The sequence below is a fragment of the Drosophila gunungcola genome, assembly GCF_025200985.1.
Source record: "Drosophila gunungcola strain Sukarami chromosome 3L unlocalized genomic scaffold, Dgunungcola_SK_2 000003F, whole genome shotgun sequence".
In the NCBI taxonomy this organism is placed as follows: domain Eukaryota; kingdom Metazoa; phylum Arthropoda; class Insecta; order Diptera; family Drosophilidae; genus Drosophila; species Drosophila gunungcola.
The window spans coordinates 3491643-3509775 of record NW_026453179.1 but is presented as its reverse complement, the minus strand read 5'-3'; the positions used below and the strand labels follow the sequence as shown (position 1 = coordinate 3509775).

General features: G+C 36.6%; 2 protein-coding genes across 3 annotated transcripts; both read left to right on the top strand.

Moving 5' to 3' along the window:
• Positions 1 to 81: 81 nt before the first annotated feature.
• Positions 82 to 9740, top strand: LOC128258297 (fatty acyl-CoA reductase wat). The gene is made up of 11 exons (XM_052989852.1): positions 82 to 164; positions 747 to 1117; positions 1215 to 1343; positions 3187 to 3306; positions 3902 to 4000; positions 4863 to 5019; positions 6563 to 6752; positions 7505 to 7648; positions 8067 to 8186; positions 9179 to 9442; positions 9603 to 9740. The coding sequence occupies exons 1-11, from the start codon at positions 140 to 142 to the stop codon at positions 9712 to 9714; spliced, it is 1731 nt and encodes a 576-aa protein (XP_052845812.1). The 5' UTR covers positions 82 to 139; the 3' UTR covers positions 9715 to 9740.
• Positions 9741 to 10626: 886 nt separating this feature from the next.
• On the top strand, positions 10627 to 17825 carry LOC128258298 (uncharacterized). 2 transcript variants are annotated; one of them, XM_052989853.1, is made up of 4 exons: positions 10627 to 10731; positions 15734 to 16324; positions 16388 to 16522; positions 16787 to 17821. In XM_052989853.1, the coding sequence occupies exons 2-4, from the start codon at positions 15862 to 15864 to the stop codon at positions 17761 to 17763; spliced, it is 1575 nt and encodes a 524-aa protein (XP_052845813.1). In that variant the 5' UTR covers positions 10627 to 10731; positions 15734 to 15861; the 3' UTR covers positions 17764 to 17821. The 2 variants fall into 2 exon arrangements, with proteins under 2 accessions (XP_052845813.1, XP_052845814.1); XM_052989854.1 differs by lacking the exon at positions 10627 to 10731 and having other exon boundaries at positions 16244 to 16324; positions 16405 to 16522; positions 16787 to 17825.
• Positions 17826 to 18133: the final 308 nt, after the last annotated feature.

Below are 18133 nucleotides of genomic sequence, written 5' to 3'. Positions count from 1 at the left end.
GATATATGTCTGCCGTTTATTGATTAAAATCCCAGTTTTTAGCCGCTTTGAAATTGAAAACTTGTCAATGTTCTTTTTACCCTTGAAGTGAACGGTTCGATTTCGGGACAATTATTAACATTATTAACATTATTAAAACATGCATGAGGCAAATCCTAGTAAATGTGAGTGATGTATAGACTTCGAAGTAACTTAAAAAAGGAACTTACAATGATTAAATCACATTTGAGTCTAAAAGCTTAAGGAATTAGGGAAAGGTTAAAAAGAGTTGCTACCAAAGAACAATTTCAGAAAGTATTACTTTAATATTATTCAATAGACATCACGAGCCAAAATCATAACTTGAGAGTCTCTACATAAATTTTATGAATGGGCCATTAATTTATGCTGTTTTATCAAGTCATTTAAAAAGATAACATTAAAATTTTGAATTTTTATATAGAAAAAAGGGCCAAATTGTCAAACAACTTAAGTACAAACTTTGTTGTACATAATATCAAAATATCATTGTTTGCACCTAGTGAAAAAACAGCAAAAAAAAAAACCCCAAGTGAGAAATCGGAATTTGTAAATGTTTTGGTTTTTATAAATTCGGCGAAACGTGTAACATTGAATATATTATAATGCTGTCGATTTGACTTAATTTTGTTTGAATCAATTGCATAAATACTAATTTATACTATATGCCCATGTAAAATATTTGAAAATGACCCAAAAATGTATTGAATATTTGACCTCCCTTTTAGCTGCTCGCAAGGCTTTTTCGTCCACCAGCTCCTCGCGACGTAGTAGCAATGAAAATGGTGGCAGTGGCAGTGGCAACGAGGCCGGGGAGGACGAGGAGGAGCAGGTCTTCCAGGAGGCGTCCTCTAGTACGAGAACAAACAGTATCGATGGGAGTGGCACCATCCCACACTCGAGTGCCGTCAGTGCGACACCGGTTACGGATTTCTATAGCAATGCCACCGTACTCATTACGGGCGGAACGGGTTTCGTGGGCAAAGTGTTAACAGAGAAATTGCTTCGCTCGTTTGGATTGCGTAAAATTTACATGCTGATACGCAGCAAGGACAACATGAGCGTGCAGGAACGCTTGCAGGGCTTTTTCAATGAATCGGTAAGTGTCAGCGCTCAGGATGCGGGAGCCTGTCATGCTCTCCTTCCCGCAGGCAAGGACAATGTCGGATAAAAACCCAACCAACTGCCTCCGACAGATATTCAATAGGATGCGCGAGGAGTCACCGCAATTGTTGGAGAAGGTGCATCCGATACGCGCTGATTACAGTGCCATCGACCTGGACATTGATTCCGCCGACCGAGCAATGCTCTCGTCTGAGGTCCAGGTGAGTAAGTTTTGTTGATGTTTTATCAGTCATTCCCGTCCCTCTCGTCGCCGCATCATCCACGTCCCTCTGCCACTCTCCTGCTGGCAATTCAATCAATGGACTTTTTGTGTGAGAAACTTTGCATGGGCTTTTGTTAAGCTTGCCTATCTGGATGGCTCCCTCGATTCCTGTCTGTTCCTATCTATTTACACCAGAAAAAATATAGTTCCTAACATGGAATTAATTCAATATATATATATATATATGTTGGTCAAGTGAGCAAATGTATTCATTGTCCATAAACTGAATTATTTCCATAAATACTTTATATTTAATTTATTTTAATGTTTACCTATTGTTATTAATTATTATTTTTGAACTATTTTTAATTTTTAATAAATTAATTTTATTATCTATTTGAATTTTACAAAAAATTGTTGTCTAAATATGATTCTATCAATTTATTTAAATGAAAAATGTTATAAACTTACAAAATTAAGAAAGGCAAGAAAAGTCTTTTAAAAGACAATAAAAAGAGGCAAGCCTTAAAAAAGTTTACACCTTTGTTGAAATCGCTTGTAAAAATAAAAAATTCATTAATAAATATATGTTTTAGGAACATTAAATGGTAAAAAGTCATAAAGTATAGTGCATAAAGTCCAATTTTTTCAAAGTGTTTCACTGGTTATCACAACCTTCCCCTCATCTTCTCTGGGATGTGCATTACGTATACGTAAAACGTTGCATGCCAAAGGCAGGCGCAATGTTTACGACAACACCAGCCAGGCAGTCAGTTTATTTCTTTCGTTCCTCGCCCATATTTTTTTGTGTTTTGTTTTGCTGATCACAAGAGGCGCACGATATGTATGCATGTGCATATAAATGTATATATATTCTACTTTTCAACAAAAATTGAAAAACCCACCGCCACGTAAAACTGTGAAAATGTGTAGAGCATCCTGGCGGGCGGCTTCTCCTGCTCCTGTTGCTATTGCTGTTGCTCCTCTTGCTGTTGGTTATAAAACACAATATATAAATAAATGAAAATTCCTGTGCATGCTTCAAGTGCTCGGCATGCGCGAGCCATTGTCCTGCCATCCTGGCACATCCACATATTTATCCGCATCCGTTGGTCGTTTTTATTTTCCCTCCGTTTCCCATGCTGTTTGCGAAAACATTTTGCATACAAGTCACTCGAGCCTGGTCGGTCTGCTTAGAGTCCGCTTGCACTGTTTTAAGCTGAAATTGCTTTGTTGTCGATGTTCAATGCACGCGCCGCACTGCAGGATTCCCGCTCCTGCTCCTGTTCCTGTTTCAGGACCTGTTCCATCTGCCACAGCTTCTTTTACAGCATTTTGATTCTGACTTTGAGGTTAGCATAGAACGCAGGCCGAACATTCCGCAGCAGATCGCTGCAGTAATGGTTGTGCCAGTGATGGAAAAGTAACTACCTCAAGGTACACGGTCAATGATCTTGATCTAAAACATATTACATTTTTTTTAGGTTTTTTTTAAAAATAAAATTTTTGTTGTAATATTTGTGATAATATGTATATACCAACATATATCAACCAATTACTCTAACCACTTGATGTTCCTATATATAGTGTCTAATGTTCAATCACTATAACATAATATCCTGAATTTTTATTGATCAGCTTGAAACTTAAGAAAAACTAGTGAAATAAGCCATCAAGGAATGTACCTATAAAACCCCACATCACTGACTGTTGCTGCTTTGTATGCACATCTCTTGTGCATTTTGCATGAGCTTCTGTGCTGCTGAGCTCTTGTCTTTTTGTTCTTTTTTATTTTTAATATGCATTACAATTCGTGGGTCTGGTTTCTTTTTCGCCTGTAGATTGTCTTCAATGTTGTGGCTTCGGTGAAATTCAATGAGAAACTGAGCGACGCTATTGACATAAATGTTTTGGGCACCAAGAAAATACTCGATTTGACCATGGAAATGAAACAGTTAAAGGTAAGGTTCTTGAAAATACAGTTTTAACTCACTAAACTCTATTCATGGACTATTTATGGTGACAATGTTGGTGGTTTTATAATAAAAACGGACTTAAAAACTATAATCATTTTGAAATTTTCACCGAAACACTGCATTAAAAGGCCTCAATCAAATTCTACGAACAAACCAATATATCAGTAATCAATACGCTGGAGTTGAATATTGATTCAGGGCAAACAGTTTTAAAGCCGATTAAAGACACCAACATTAAATATCAACCCACTATTTGGCCCGGTATGGCCATTTTTCCATTAGTGAAAATAAATAACGGAAAAATATACGTTAAATATTCACATATCGGGCTTTTAAGTAACCAAAATACATAATTCCCCTGTCCCAATACATGAAAAAATATTTTCGTATGAATTGTAATATTTACGTACTGCTTTCTCTCTCTCTCCCATTTTTCCCGATTTCCAAACTTATTTGGGTGTTGCATATTTTACGGCGTTGGCGGGCAAACAATTTCCAACACAATTCAATCAACATTCGACATGCGTGTTTTCCTCCCAATTTCGGTGGTCCCTCCATTTCATCCTTCCCGTGGGCACAGTCCTTCGTGCACATTTCAACACTCTACTGCAACTGCAATCGCAAATTCATCAAGGAACAAGTGTACGAGAACGAAATTGGCTACGAAAAAATCATGCAGGTTGGTATCGCCCACATAAAATGAAATACCTAAAAAGAAGACAAGAAACACTTGTGGAACTTCAAGTACAAAATATTTAAGACTATTATAGATCCTCTAAACCAACTTTTTAAAAATCTGAAAGGCGACTTATATAAAGTTTAAATGATTCATCCCGAAAAATAATTACTGTTTTAGCTATGTTTCTTTATTTTTAAATCGGTCTGTCGGTAGAGTTTTTAGAAGTTAAATAGAAATTTTTAAATATATTTTACTTTTTACAACAATATCTGATTAAAATTAAACTTAATACATTATTTAATTATCAATTTATTTCTTAATCTGAAAGGCGATATATATGAAGTTTAAACAATTTTGTACGGAAAATAATTACTTTATTTAGAAGTTAAACAGAAATTTTTCAATATTTTTTACTTTTTACAACAATATCTGATTTAAATTAAACTTAATATATTATTTAATTATCGATTTACAAAATGTAATTGAAAATTAAATATTGATATTAAATAATAAGGTTTGAGGAAATACCAACCTTCCTTAAAATGTATGGAAGTTATATATTTTATGCACTTAATGTAAATTGAAAAGCCGTTTAATATATAACATTAATCAAGACATTTCTTAAATATTTAGAACAATAAAAAATTTTGAAATATATGAATATGAAATTTTTTTTCACATTTTGCTTGTTTTCGTTAAAGCATTCCCGGCCTATAACTATTTCAAGCCAATATACCCTTTTAACAAATGTATTCCGCGCAAAAAAAGTGTCACACAAAAATCGTGAATATCATATTTGATATGCGATATGACAGTTTATTTAAATTGGAAAATGTTTTCACGGGCTTGTGTATATCCGCAGATCTATCGCACATTCGACGACGAAACGCTGGAGAAGATGCGGCACTGCCTAATTGGCCAGATGCCCAACACCTACACCATGACCAAGAAGTGTGCCGAGAATCTGGTGAATCATCGGGCATTCCACATGCCGGCGGGCATCTTTCGACCGCCCATAGGTGAGTGGGTGGCGTGCGGAATATTTATTGCGGTTGCAGACTTGACTTAACAAACTAATTGTCAGATAATTAGCACAAATACCCTGGGGCAGGCATTGTGTAAACAAACCACACAAGGAACATATCCAGCTCTGCCATGGTGAGATCCCCCGAGGATCTCGTTGGCCAAGGAAAAAAGGAATATTTAAAATTTTGTGAAAAATGGCCAACAGAGTTGTCTACATTCGGTAGCATGAGATAGGAGATATAGAAGAAGAGAGAGAGGACTTAGGGCTTACCAGATAAATGCATGTGGAAAAAGTTTTTATATTTTCGGGTCTTTTTTGTGATTTCGTTTGCTTCTTTGTTTGGGCTGCAACGCAACGTAACGTAACGAGCAAAACGTAACAAAAAGTCAGAGGATGTCTGACTTGGTTTTCCCATCGCCTCAGTGCTCAAGGGAGGGGGGATTCTGGCTGCCGAAGCTCTCGAGAAACAAAGCACAAACAAATTTTCATTTATTTTAACACAAAAATGCCAAAGCATCGTCCTCATGCAGCTGGATTCTAAGCTGGCTGTGCAAACGAGGATGGCAATGGAAAAGTACAATTTTCGGGTGATCTGGTAGTCAACTAAATTCCCTTACTTTTATATGAAGGTACTGAATACAAGAATCTTTAATTATTATCTAAGACTTTTTTTAATTTTCATAAAGAATCTTTTATTAATATGTAATCCTTTTTTATGTTTTTAATTACTCAACATTGAGTTAACTTAAAAATAAAGAAGTAATTCTACTTTAGCAAACTAAAAGCAGTCGCTTATTACCTTTTTTTTGAAAATTATTTTAATAAGCTCTTTATCTTTAATCAATTAACAGTTTATTTTTAAAACAAAACCCGATTATATCAATCAAAGTTTGATTGAAAAATCACATTTAAGATCTCATATAATTAAAAAAAATAAATATTATGTCCTGTCTGATACTTGGAATTGGTATATTAGCTTTTGAAAATCAGTTCAGGAATCAGAATGCGTAAAAACATTTCTAAGTACCCATTAAATTAAAACTAGTTTAAAGGGATTTTAGTAAGACGAATATATTTTATTCAGAGTTTGAATAAAAGCTTAGAAAGCTAAACAATTTAAAGATTTGTTTATAATTTAGAAGTCATTGACTAATGAGTGAACAAATTTATTATATAAATACATTTATATCTTTATTTTATCAAAATAAGATAGATATTTCAAAACCCGTTTTTATCTAAACACTTTAACCCCATTGCTCTAGAGTATATTGAAAAAAATCAAGTCCAAAACTTGCAATTGGGAGTCAGGCATATCAGTTAGCAAAATGGCAAATAGCAGGGGAAGTTCGCAATGAGTTGGCGGAGGTGGGATGGAAGATTGGGAACTGAACTGGCGGACCGGTCGCTACCATTATCACTTTGACGTTGGCTAAAATCAACAAGGAAACTCCCGGTCGCCGCAGTAAAAGTCCTCTTCCGTCTGCGATTCTCTGGCGGAGCGAACAAAGCAGCCATTAATTCTTATTTATTCGCAGTAATGTCAACGTACAAGGATCCATTTCCCGGCTGGACTGATAATTTGTACGGGCCATCAGGTTTATGCACTTGGTCTGCCCGGGGACTCGTCCGTTGCATTTACGGCACGGCCAGCTGCAAGGCGAATATGGTGCCCGCCGATTACGTGGTGAATGCCATGATAGCAACCGCCTGGGATATAGCTCGAAGGTTAGTCCACACCAGCACTCAGACATCCTGCTGAAGCGGTGCCAGAGGATGTGTAAAAGTTGTAAAGAGTTGCACCGCAAGCTGATAGCATTCGGTTGTTTGCAAGCAGCAGGAAAAAGGAGAAAATTTGTAGATACCAAGAGCGGAAAAATTAAGATGGGCAAAGGTCGCAGGCTAGAATGGAAAAAGTTCACTGGCTTTCTTGTACGCTTTTTATTTACTTTTTGAACCTAATAAATTAGGTTATTGTAATTTTGTAATTTTTTTTTTTTACACATTTTTTAACCATTTTAATTTATTTTTTTTTAACATACATATTTTATCTATAAAATCCAATAAAAAGCAAAAATTGTATTTAAAATCAATATTTAAAGTTGTAATGTTATGTGCACCTAGCCAATTGTAATATTTTAATATTACTTCAAGACTTAAAAGACAAGTATATTGGTTCATTAAATTAAAATAATAAATAAATATTTTCTCTAACATCTAACATCTACACAAAATTAAATAAATAAAAATTAAGTTAATTTTGAAAAAGTATTTTAATAACACCCAGTAAAAACAAATATTTTTACTTTAAATTAATTATTTTCTGTACTGGTTTGGTATCTAGGTGTAGCATTTTTAAGTATTGAAATATTTTGTTTTAAAATAAAAAAAAAATGTTCATCTACAATTTTTTCTTTTGGATAAATACGTATCCAATTTCTAGCTTGACCCGAAATAATTACCATAATTTTACTTCGCAGATTTGAGCTTCGTGAATGTAAAGATAATGGTAAATCGGAGCTGCCCGTCTACAATTACGTGTCCGACGTGAACAATATAACCTGGGGCCAGTATATGCACTTGTCGCGCAAAGGATTTCACGAACCTTTCGACAAGGCGCTTTGGTGAGTTTAACACACACACACTACTGTGTGGTCTGAAAATAAATATTCTTAATTGAATTTCTAACCCTGGAAAAAAATCAACACGATTCGCTGCCGTATTGTATGCATGTCTAATCCGATGCTTAAATATTTTCGAATTTTTGCGAATGGAAAATTTATCTATGCTCTGCTAATACCTTGAAACAACGAAACCTGAACGAAATTCGGAACAAAAACCAAAAAAAACCAACAACTTGGTTCAAACTACGTTAAAACAAATCCAACGTACAAAAACTAAAAACACAAAACGAACTGGGGATTGCCAACTAAACCAAATCGAACCCAAATACCACACGGAATCGCTGAAATCGCCATATCCACGACCCCTCTCGCCCACACGAATGTATATATCCTTCGATCGACCGCATTATTGTCACAGGTGCTTCTCGTACGTTATAATACCATCGAAGCCTCTGCATTGTGCAATTGCATTTTTCTTGCACAATATCCCAGCTTATATTTTAGATTTAATTGCCATGGTCACCGGACAAAAGCGCATGTAAGTACACTCACACATCGTTTCATCTGCCCTCACATACAACCACTCTGAAACCCAGGCCACGCCCACCCCTGCCTCCATTGAGAATATGTTCACAGAGGTGGCAATGTTTGGTGTGTGGGTTTTCGGGGGTCGGCTACATTGAATGGATTTTAAATGGAACATGGAAAGGCAATTGAATGACCTATTCAGGGTATCCATCGGGGGCTCATTTCCTGATATCGAGTTTGTTAAGGATAAAGGGGCAATCAAGAGCGATTACTTTCTTAAAAAATTTAAAAATGAGAAATTATTTTCATATCGAATTTCAAGTTAAAGTATAGGTAATCTCTGTAGTTTAGATTTTTGAAACAAACTTTCACAGATTTGTCGGAAAATATTCTGTTTATAAATAATATTGTCAACCAATTTATTTATCAGTAGAGATGTATCCGAATTTTTATTTATAATACAATATAATAATTTAGTTAATTAAATTGTATTGACCTCTTAGCCAAAGTAAACTAAGAGCAAAGACTGTCGTTTCCATTCAGTCAAGTCTCTTGGCCAGCTTCTTAGTAACGGGCGTATACGGTATATTTAACAAACTGCAATTAGAGCGCATTAGCTTCAGCATTTTGCCATTTATTTATGTAGGTGGACCCTTACCAGACCGCTTTGCTCATCACCAGCTCCCCTCAATTAGCAAACATATTGACAGAAATCTCTACTTCCATTCTGAGCCTCTACGCGTTATTGCACTTCTACATAGAGAGAAACTAGTGAAAATTAATTAATTTCTTTTCTTTCAAAATGCACTTAATAGGGTGTTCCTACATTGTATTATTTTGGGTATATAGGTATATAGTTTTGTGTGACTATTTTACTTATATCAAAATAATTTGTTCATAAAATAAAACATTTTTTAAAGAAATAAGATGACATTAGTTAGCAGACAAAATTATTATTTTGCAAAAACTGGTTAACAATCTGGTGAATTTTCCGACATGCAGCTATGTGAAGGCGTACAGGAAGATATCTCGCATAATCGACATGATGGCTTGGTTTGGATTGAAGGAGTGGAAGTTCGCCCATCGCAACATTGACGAATTGAACGAGCTGCTGCCGCACGAGGAGCGTTCATTGCTGCAGTTTAACATTGCGACGATTAATTGGAGCGAATATTTCCGCTCATACCTCAGCGGCATCAGGCGCTACTTTTTCAAGGATAGCGCTAACGATAATAAATTACAGCAGCGCAAAACTATTTATCGCAGGTGGGTCTGACTCTCCAGGTGGGCTGAAAGAAGTAGAGAACCAGGTCCTTCGCTAAGTAGTTTTTAATTACACTTTGTTTACTCCCTTTTGCATGCTGCTCCTGCTGCGTCTTGACGCTCCTTCTGCTCCTGCGACGCATCTGTAACTGGACGCGCTCAGGATGCTCCTTTTGCACACTATGCTGAAGACGACATTTGGTCTTTCATTAATTATGTGCATGCTCAAAGTTTATTTCAGGATTTTCAAAATTATGCCAAAGATTGCGCTCTGAACGAGTGCCATTATAAATTATAATCAAACGCGAGTATTCTTAATAAATTGTGCAGTTCTTAAAGTATCTCTGACTTTTGTCTGGCATTACTCATACGCCGTGTGGCGCGAAACTTTTGACAACTTTTTTCCCTTACTCGTTCGCTTCTCTTCGCGCTGACAGACGTCTTAGTTGGCCCCTCACGGTGCCAGGTGAGTAAAGTTACCTTTCGCGAGCATTTTGTGTGAGCGGTTTTTTTGAGCAATATATGTAGTTCGTACGAGTATTACTTATATATATATATATATTTTGTTGTCACGCTGAGGTCCGTGAAATATGATGCAATTTCTGGTGCGATAAAGTTGCAAGGACGCCACGATCTCGAAGCGCATCAAAATGTGAGCTGTATGTGTTGACTTTGAGTGAGGGGAAGTTAGGGGTCCTTGTGGGTAAAGTTGCCAGTTACTCTAACCCAATAAGATTTATGGAATGAAGCTTCTTAACTAGGAGAAGAATGCTGCCTTACGCCGCTAAGTATTACTAAATCTTCATTGTATATTTAAATTTTATTTATAACTGTATTTAAACATTTAAATTAAAATAATACAAAATTATAGTTAAACATTTTGTGCTTACTAAAATGGAGTTTAATATGTTAAAAAGATAATCAGATCCGCAAGGTCTCTATACTCCTGAAACAACACTACTTATTTGAATGAGCCTTCTTAAAGCATTAAAAGCTCAAATTTTGTATCTTCAGCTAAATTTCTTTAATTTCCAATTTCTCCAATGTGTAATAAAAGGTTTTTTTGAAAATAACAATACAAATGTCAATAAAGTAAAAAAAAATTGTCTGCTAAAAACAAAAACAATTCATCATTCACCGATATTACAACATATTTTGTGAGCGTATTTCAGCAGTAACAAACCGCAAAAATATTTCGTGTAGTTTCGCACGAAAGAAATATGGCCCAGAAGTGAACGTAAACAACATGACAAATACAAACACAAACACACACCTTACCATGAGCAACATATGTAAGTGGATAGACGCAGGGGCTATATACATATATAATTTTAGTTAAAAGTTTTATTTCTCGCATATTTCATATTCTTGGCTGAAACTTTTTTCCACCTCGAGCATTTCCTTGTTTCATATTTCATCCCGAAAAAGAAGGACAAAGAAAGAGACAGAGCAGGACCGAAAGCAAGCGGGATGCGCGGCGCATTCATTATTGTGTAATATTTTTACATTATTTTATTATAAATCAACAAAATGCACTCAACGCGGCAGCACAAAAAACGACAACACAAGTTAAAAGTTGCATCTACGTCGACGGAGGCAGCGACTGCAACTTCTGCTGCTGACAGCAGAAACACATTAAACGTCATAAAATGCACAACGCAGCGAAAAGTCGCCGACAACGAGGGGGCAGGCAGGCCCTTTGCCTTTATAATTTATTTTTGCTTGAATTAATGTGAATACTTTTCACCACTTGGCTGCACAGAGTTGCCCCAGCTACCTGATAGTGGAGCAACCAGCTTCCAGCTCCCAGCTCCCAGCATGTGCCTCCTGATAAGGTAAGTGCTGCCGGAGCGTCCCCGAAAAATACTTAAAAATTATCCTAAGTGCTTTATGAGACCCCAAAAGACACATACGAGCATATGTAGTGCAAATTTAGGTTGCAAGTTGCCCTTAAATGGATCAATAAAATAATGTTCGACTTATGCTAATATCTTTCACATAAGTATTTAAAACATAATCACCATTCATACATTTTTAAAAATATTTAAATCGTTATAATATGCTTCGAAAAATTAAGTTAAATTACAATTACAATTAAAATTAAATTAATTAATTAAAATTAACTGACATACTATTTTGATATCCAAATAATTTATTTCTTACTCTTTTGGTAAATATTACGAAATTAAAATTCCTATCAAAGACGAATGATTTTTCCAGAGAAAGTAACATTTCAGTTCCTTCTAATTTCTGGAATTCGTAGTTAGCTTTGCATTATTAGTGTGGTCATGGCAACCGACGAGAGTTGGACAGAGTGGAGCCAAAAACTCATCCGACCAGAGGGAAATGTGCAACATCATCAGCTGTCAAATGCCAGCTGCAACATGCAGCACCAACTGCGAACATGCAAGATGTGCAGCGACTGTTGATAATCAAGTCAACATTAGAGAATATCCGCTCATGTGGACTCTCAGTTACGCTGGACGGGCAATGTAGCGTATGAGCAATATTCCAGCAGCAGCATCAGCACCAAAACTCGTACAAAACCAATAAAATTATCGAATGGAACCCAAGCATAAATCACAAGAATTCAGATCAAGCATGTAAAGAATATTTAGCATGTTGGCCCTCGTTGCCTGTTTGCGTACATATAGATTTTTAATTTAAAACAACCTGAGCGTAGGTAAGCCCGAGCACCTGTGACCAGGGAAAATGTCCTCGAAAGGCCATTAGTTGTTTGTCCAGGACCCAGCCTAATGTCCTCTTGTCAAAGTCCACAGTCAGACACAGGCAGCACACTAACACCCGCAAAGGAGCATGGATCACTGAGAAGAAATGTTACCTGAAATTTAAATCAAATTATTCTCTTTTGGAATCAAAATATCCAAAGACATCCATAAAAGTGCGATTAGAATTTCTTTCAGATATGCCGAAATTCCTTACCAAGAAACATGTTCTACTTCTTACCGGCGCTTTACCGATATTATATTTTTAAGTGCAAAATTTTCTTCTCAGTGTAACAGGACAGGCTGTGTATGCAAAACGTAGCAAGCAATAAAGAAGATTTGTGTCGCCGTCGCATTTTGTGGATACATTTTTACCCCATCACATTCTCTTCTCATCTGCTACTTCTAGTACTGTCTTTTTTTTTGCAAATTCTGCAGAAAATCTCAGGCCAGAGTAGAAGTCAAGTTTGGTTTGGGCTAATGACCACAGAATGGCTGCTGGTTGCAGTCACTCAGGTTGGTTCAAAGGGCGGGTACAGAACGGCCTTTGTCTGCATTGTAACTTAGGCCAGAAAGGATAGAGTAGAAAAGGGGGAAATAGAAAGTTTTTGACCATGTTTTGTACAGGTTATGAAAAGGCACTACAAATTGATGACCAACAAAATTTGTGTTAACGTAAAATTCGTAAAATTTAATAGATAAAAAACTTATTTTCTCTAGACAATCATATACTAAGTAATGTAATTTTAAAATTTCTTTGAAATACAAACAAAATTCCAATAAAAAATCATCTAATTTAAAAAAATTTAAAAAAAATTCTTTGAGATACAAACAAAATTCCAATCAAAATGATCTCTTTACTAATTTAGAAAAATAAATAATATTTGAAAGGAAAAATACTACCATCTGAATGAATGTTCACACATTTTTAATACTATTATGACAAAAATATAAAACAAACATGAAGGAAAGCAAACTTCGGCAAGCCGAAGTTCATATACCCTTGCAGCTATTGCATTAATTAAATTATGATTTACTTGAGTATGTGCTAAAAAAAAACATTGAAATTTCTATGGGAGCTATATGCTATAGACGTCCGATTTGATAAAATTTATACCATAATTCTGAAATAATTAAACATTGCTATATGTCGAAGAACTAAACAAAAAATTAAAAAACAGAAAAGTTATAATTTTTTTTCATTTATTTTTCCGATTGTTCCTATGGGAGCTATATGCTATAGTCGTCCGATTTTGATGAAATTTAAAACGTAAATCGGAAATATTTTACCATTACTATATGTCGAAGAACTAAACAAAAAATTAAAAAACAGCAAAGTTATAATTTTTTTTCATTTATTTTTCCGATTGTTCCTATGGGAGCTATATGCTATAGTCGTCCGATCCGGCTCGTTCCGACTTATATACTACCTGCAATAGAAAGACAACTTTTGGGAAAGTTTCATGCAGATAGCTTTAAAACTGAGAGACTAGTTTGCATATAAACGGACGGACAGACGGACGGACAGACGGACAGACGGACGGACAGACGGACATGGCTAGATCGACTCTACTAGTGATGCTGATCAAGAATATATATACTGTATAGGGTCGGAAACGTCTCCTTCACTGCGTTGCAAACTTCTGACTGAAATTATAATACCCTCTGCAAGGGTATAAAAAATAAAAATATATAAAAGTAAACACTACTTAAACGAATTCTCCTCACTTGTAACCTTTTAAAAATATATTTCAAAGCGTACGTCTTTTAAATGTATGATACATTTAGCTATGAAGTGAATGTAATTTTGATCTATCTAATTAATTAATTGATATCTATACCCTCGAAATCATTTGCAAGAAATTGACAAATTGAAGCAAAGTATACATGTTCTGATTTTAATTACTGCATAAAGCAATTAAATTCTCGACCGATTCAATTTACATTCTGCAACATGTGGCTGCAATGTGATTGCAGTTCCAAGCCAGCTTCCACATTCTCAAACATTGTGCTTGTCTCTGTCTTTTTCCCCCTAAATTCCCTTTTTAGCCCAGTTCGAAGCGATTGAAGCACATTAAATTTTCCGCTTGCCTGGCCAACTCAACTTTCAACGTTTGCTCCCCAAAGATTACCGCAAATGCGCAATGGTAAAATAATCATAATTGCATATAAAATGTTAATGGGCAATGGACCACGACCCGACGGCAGCAAATGTTTGGCCAGCGCCTCGTTCTCTAAAAAGAAAAAAAAAAACGTGAAACTTTTTAATACACCAAAGGACACATTTGGGCCCTGCTTTCCACTCCCGGCCGAATGTGTGCGCCGCAAAATGCAAAAACAATTACGAAAACTTTGTTGCCGGGCCCAGGACCAATACTGCCCCCACCCCCGTGGAAAAACAAGAGAAAACTCAACTCCAAACCAAACGTACGAATTTTCCCAAGCACAACTTTATGCTGTTTTCCTTTCGCCCCCATGGCTCGTTGCTTGTTGCTTTTATTGGTTATTTGTTGGCATCTTTTCCACGTTCTTTTTTTTTTCGCTGTGTGGATTTTTGCTTTCATGTTTTCATTGCTCAAAAACGGGGCGATGGGCGGAGCAGCGCCCAACACTTAAATTTACATAATTTCCGCTCCAAGTCACCAATGTAAAAGCTTTAGCCAGGATCAGCTGCTCTCGGTCCATAGACGGCAGTGCTAACTTTCCTCCTCTTGTTCTTCTAATTTTTTTTCCTTTTTTTTTTGGTTTTTGCCCTATTAAAAGCGGGAAAATGTTGGCAATATTTTAACGCTTCTATTTTAGCTGAATTTTGCGCCGTGTTGTGCCCCTGTTTTTTTTGGCCGGGCTCTTGTTTTTGTGGCAGACCCAACACGTTGCTGACTTTTTGGCCTCTGGCAAGTGCACGAACTGAAAGTGCAGCCCAACTTGTTGTGGCCCATAATACACCAAGGGCAACTTTATAGGCGCTTAGCAATTATGGCCACGCCAACTATTTTATCCCCTCCCGTTTGCCATCGAGCCATGTGAATTGCAAGTCCATCGAGTGGTTCAATGATAAACGATGGGGGTCCTGCGAAAAGGTACGGGTTGAGCTATCGTTCTGTTCGAGTGTTCGGAGTGTAAAACATGCAGCAGGGGATAGAATCGTCGAAAATGAATGCCTAGCAAATTGGCCATACGTTGGAATAGTTTCGACTTTTTTACCCTAACCCACAATTGAATTTCAATTAAAAAAATCGTTGTTTATTCTTCTAAATCAATTTTAATTTAAAACTCCTTCAAATATTTCCAAAATTAAATATTCTTTAAAATATCTAAAGGGACCAAAAATAGTCATTATTCAATAAAAAAACAGAGTTATAATTTTTGTTCATTTCTTTTTCCGATTTTTTAGTAAATCTAAAATTTCTTTTTACTACAACTAACACATTCATACAGAACCCTATTCTTTTGCTTTATAGCTTTTTAAATTATTATTCCTTATCGCATGACGCACAGTTTTAAACCTTGCATTTTTTATATCGTTATGGTGTGACCTTGACCAATAGTCACTTCATTCTGTCTGCAGCTTTTTGACAACGCACGGTCACACTGAACTGTTGAAGTCTAATAATTACAAGTCATTGACATCGAAGTGACAGGTGAGGTGACATTAAATAAGTCTAAAACAATACAGGAGATCATAAAAAAAGAAAAATGAAGCGAGCTTGTGGTTCAGATGTGCCTATCATTAAGAAAATGTTTTCCGACGAACTTGAAGATTCAAATGCCAACAACGAATCGTTGCCGTCGACGGAGAATGGTGAACCAGTGAAACAGGATGTAGTTTCTGCTCCGATTCCAGGTGAAACTGATGATGCCGCCATGGCCCTGATTCCTGATATATCTTCAGAATTAGCTGCTCCCATGGCGGCACCAAATCCTTTTGATGAACTAGCTGCTATTGATGGGGAAAAAAGTGTCCAGGAGAGACAAGATACGATTCCTGCATCGACATTAGTTGAGGCTGATAATACCGGCCTAAATCCGGACCATTCTCCTGTACCAACTTCGGTTGGTGATACTATTTCGGATTTTGATCCTTCTGATAAGCAAGCTGCTATCAAAGGGGAAAATAGTGTCCAGGAGAATCAGGATTCGGTTCTAGCTTCGACCTCAGGTGAGATTTATATTACTGTCATGAATCATAACCTAAAGTAATAATAATTATGTTACCATTCAGTTTTTTCTGATAACCAGTTACCAACTGCAATTGATGAGACCCTCCAGGCTCCATATCCTTTTGGTAAGCCAGATGCTGTTGATGGGGAAAATAGTGTCCAGGAGGATCAAGATTCGGTTCTAGCTTCGACCTCGGGTAAGATTTATAATACTGTCATGAATCATAACCTTTCTGCTGCATAAGCCGGGACTAATGTTTACATTCAGTTTTTCTGAAAACCAGAATCGATTGAAAAGAAACTGAAGTTAAGGCCCTTTTGACCCCAAATTTTGTCCAATAACTTGCTTCTTTTTTTATAAGCTCATACATATATCTTTTATAATCTCAAGTTTTCAAATAAGAGTAAACCCTCTAGCAACGTTGTGAACCCATTCTGAATTTTGAATTTTCTGTTAACAGTGGCGATTGAAGACCCTATTCCGACATTGGATCCTTCGGATGAAATTTTCGCTGACGAGGATCGCATCCAGTCTTCTGATCCAGATTCACTTGCCGAGAACACCAGCGGTATATCAATGAACTTTAAGACGGAATTAGAGGATAATTCCAGCGATATGAGTGAGCTTTGGCATCAGATGGATTCGAGCGGAGAGCTTTCTGTGGACACCAGCGGTGTATCAATGACCTTTACGAATGAATCAGAGGATGATTCCATCAATATGAGTGAACTTGGGCATCAGATGGATTCGAGCGGAGAGCTTTCCGTGGAAGGAAGGGAAATCGACATAAGGAGCGAGAAACCGGTTGATTGCATTTCGGCCATGAACCGCCAACTGCGCCAGTGCTTGATCCCCAAGGACGCTACGACAGTCCTTAATGAGTTAAAGGGTGTGATCATCAACCGCATTGCCAATAAACGCTACCATGACGGTCAGTTCACGACCCATTTGACCGTGAACTCAAAGCAGTACTTTGGCGAGGGTCCTTCTATAACCTTGGCCAAGAAAAGAGCCTGCGAAAAGGCATTGCGCGGCATAATCATTGACAAACTGAACGCTATGCAACATAATGCAAATGAAATTGAAGAAGACGATATGCCCATGATAGAGCTGGCCTCGTATGCCCTTTACAAACTTTTTGAGGAGTGGAAGATGGAAGGTTTCCATGTTCCAGAGCAGTATCTTAAACGCTCGGAGTTACCCTTAGACTGGGAGACCATGCATCCCGGCGTGGTTCTTTCTCACTTACGCCCAAATTCTATTTACAAATATTTGGGATGTACCGGCGAAATCCCGAATGAGGTGTTCGAAATGGGAATCATGGTGGACGGCCAGGAATACAAAGCCAAAGGGACATCTAAAAAAAATGCTCGACGCAATTTGGCCGCCCTTGTTTGCAACACGATTTGTAAAACCGACTTTTTCACTGGTGATTAAGGTTAACAAGTCAATAGTAAATTGACATAAAACATTTAAGCTATTAATTTTTTATTATAACATTTTCAGTTAAACAAATCAATTTTTAAGCCTTTAAATAAAACTTCCGCATAAAATTGAATTTTGTAAATGCATGCTTTTTTGTCGAACCAAACTTTGTTCCATCCTTTCTCATTACAGCATCCAGAACCTATGCAATTATTTGCAATCATATTTCCGTCTTCCATTTTCTCCCTCGTCATTTTAGAAAGACAAACAAAAAAGTACCAGAACAAAGATCTTGGATATTGAATTTAATTAAAAATGTTCATGACAGTTCATCCAGCTTATTATCCTGTCACACTGAGTGCAAAAAAAAACTGGTGTAAAA

Excerpts from the sequence above, each read along its gene's own strand:
- LOC128258297 (XM_052989852.1), top strand. The coding sequence starts at position 140 with ATGCATGAGGCAAATCCTAGTAAAT. Across the intron at positions 1,118-1,214 it reads AGGGCTTTTTCAATGAATCG|ATATTCAATAGGATGCGCGA; the intron begins GTAAGTGTCAGC and ends TGCCTCCGACAG. Across the intron at positions 3,307-3,901 it reads TGGAAATGAAACAGTTAAAG|TCCTTCGTGCACATTTCAAC; the intron begins GTAAGGTTCTTG and ends CCGTGGGCACAG.
- LOC128258298 (XM_052989853.1), top strand. The coding sequence starts at position 15,862 with ATGAAGCGAGCTTGTGGTTCAGATGTGCCTATCATTAAGAAAATGTTT. Across the intron at positions 16,325-16,387 it reads GGTTCTAGCTTCGACCTCAG|TTTTTTCTGATAACCAGTTA; the intron begins GTGAGATTTATA and ends GTTACCATTCAG. Across the intron at positions 16,523-16,786 it reads GGTTCTAGCTTCGACCTCGG|TGGCGATTGAAGACCCTATT; the intron begins GTAAGATTTATA and ends TTCTGTTAACAG.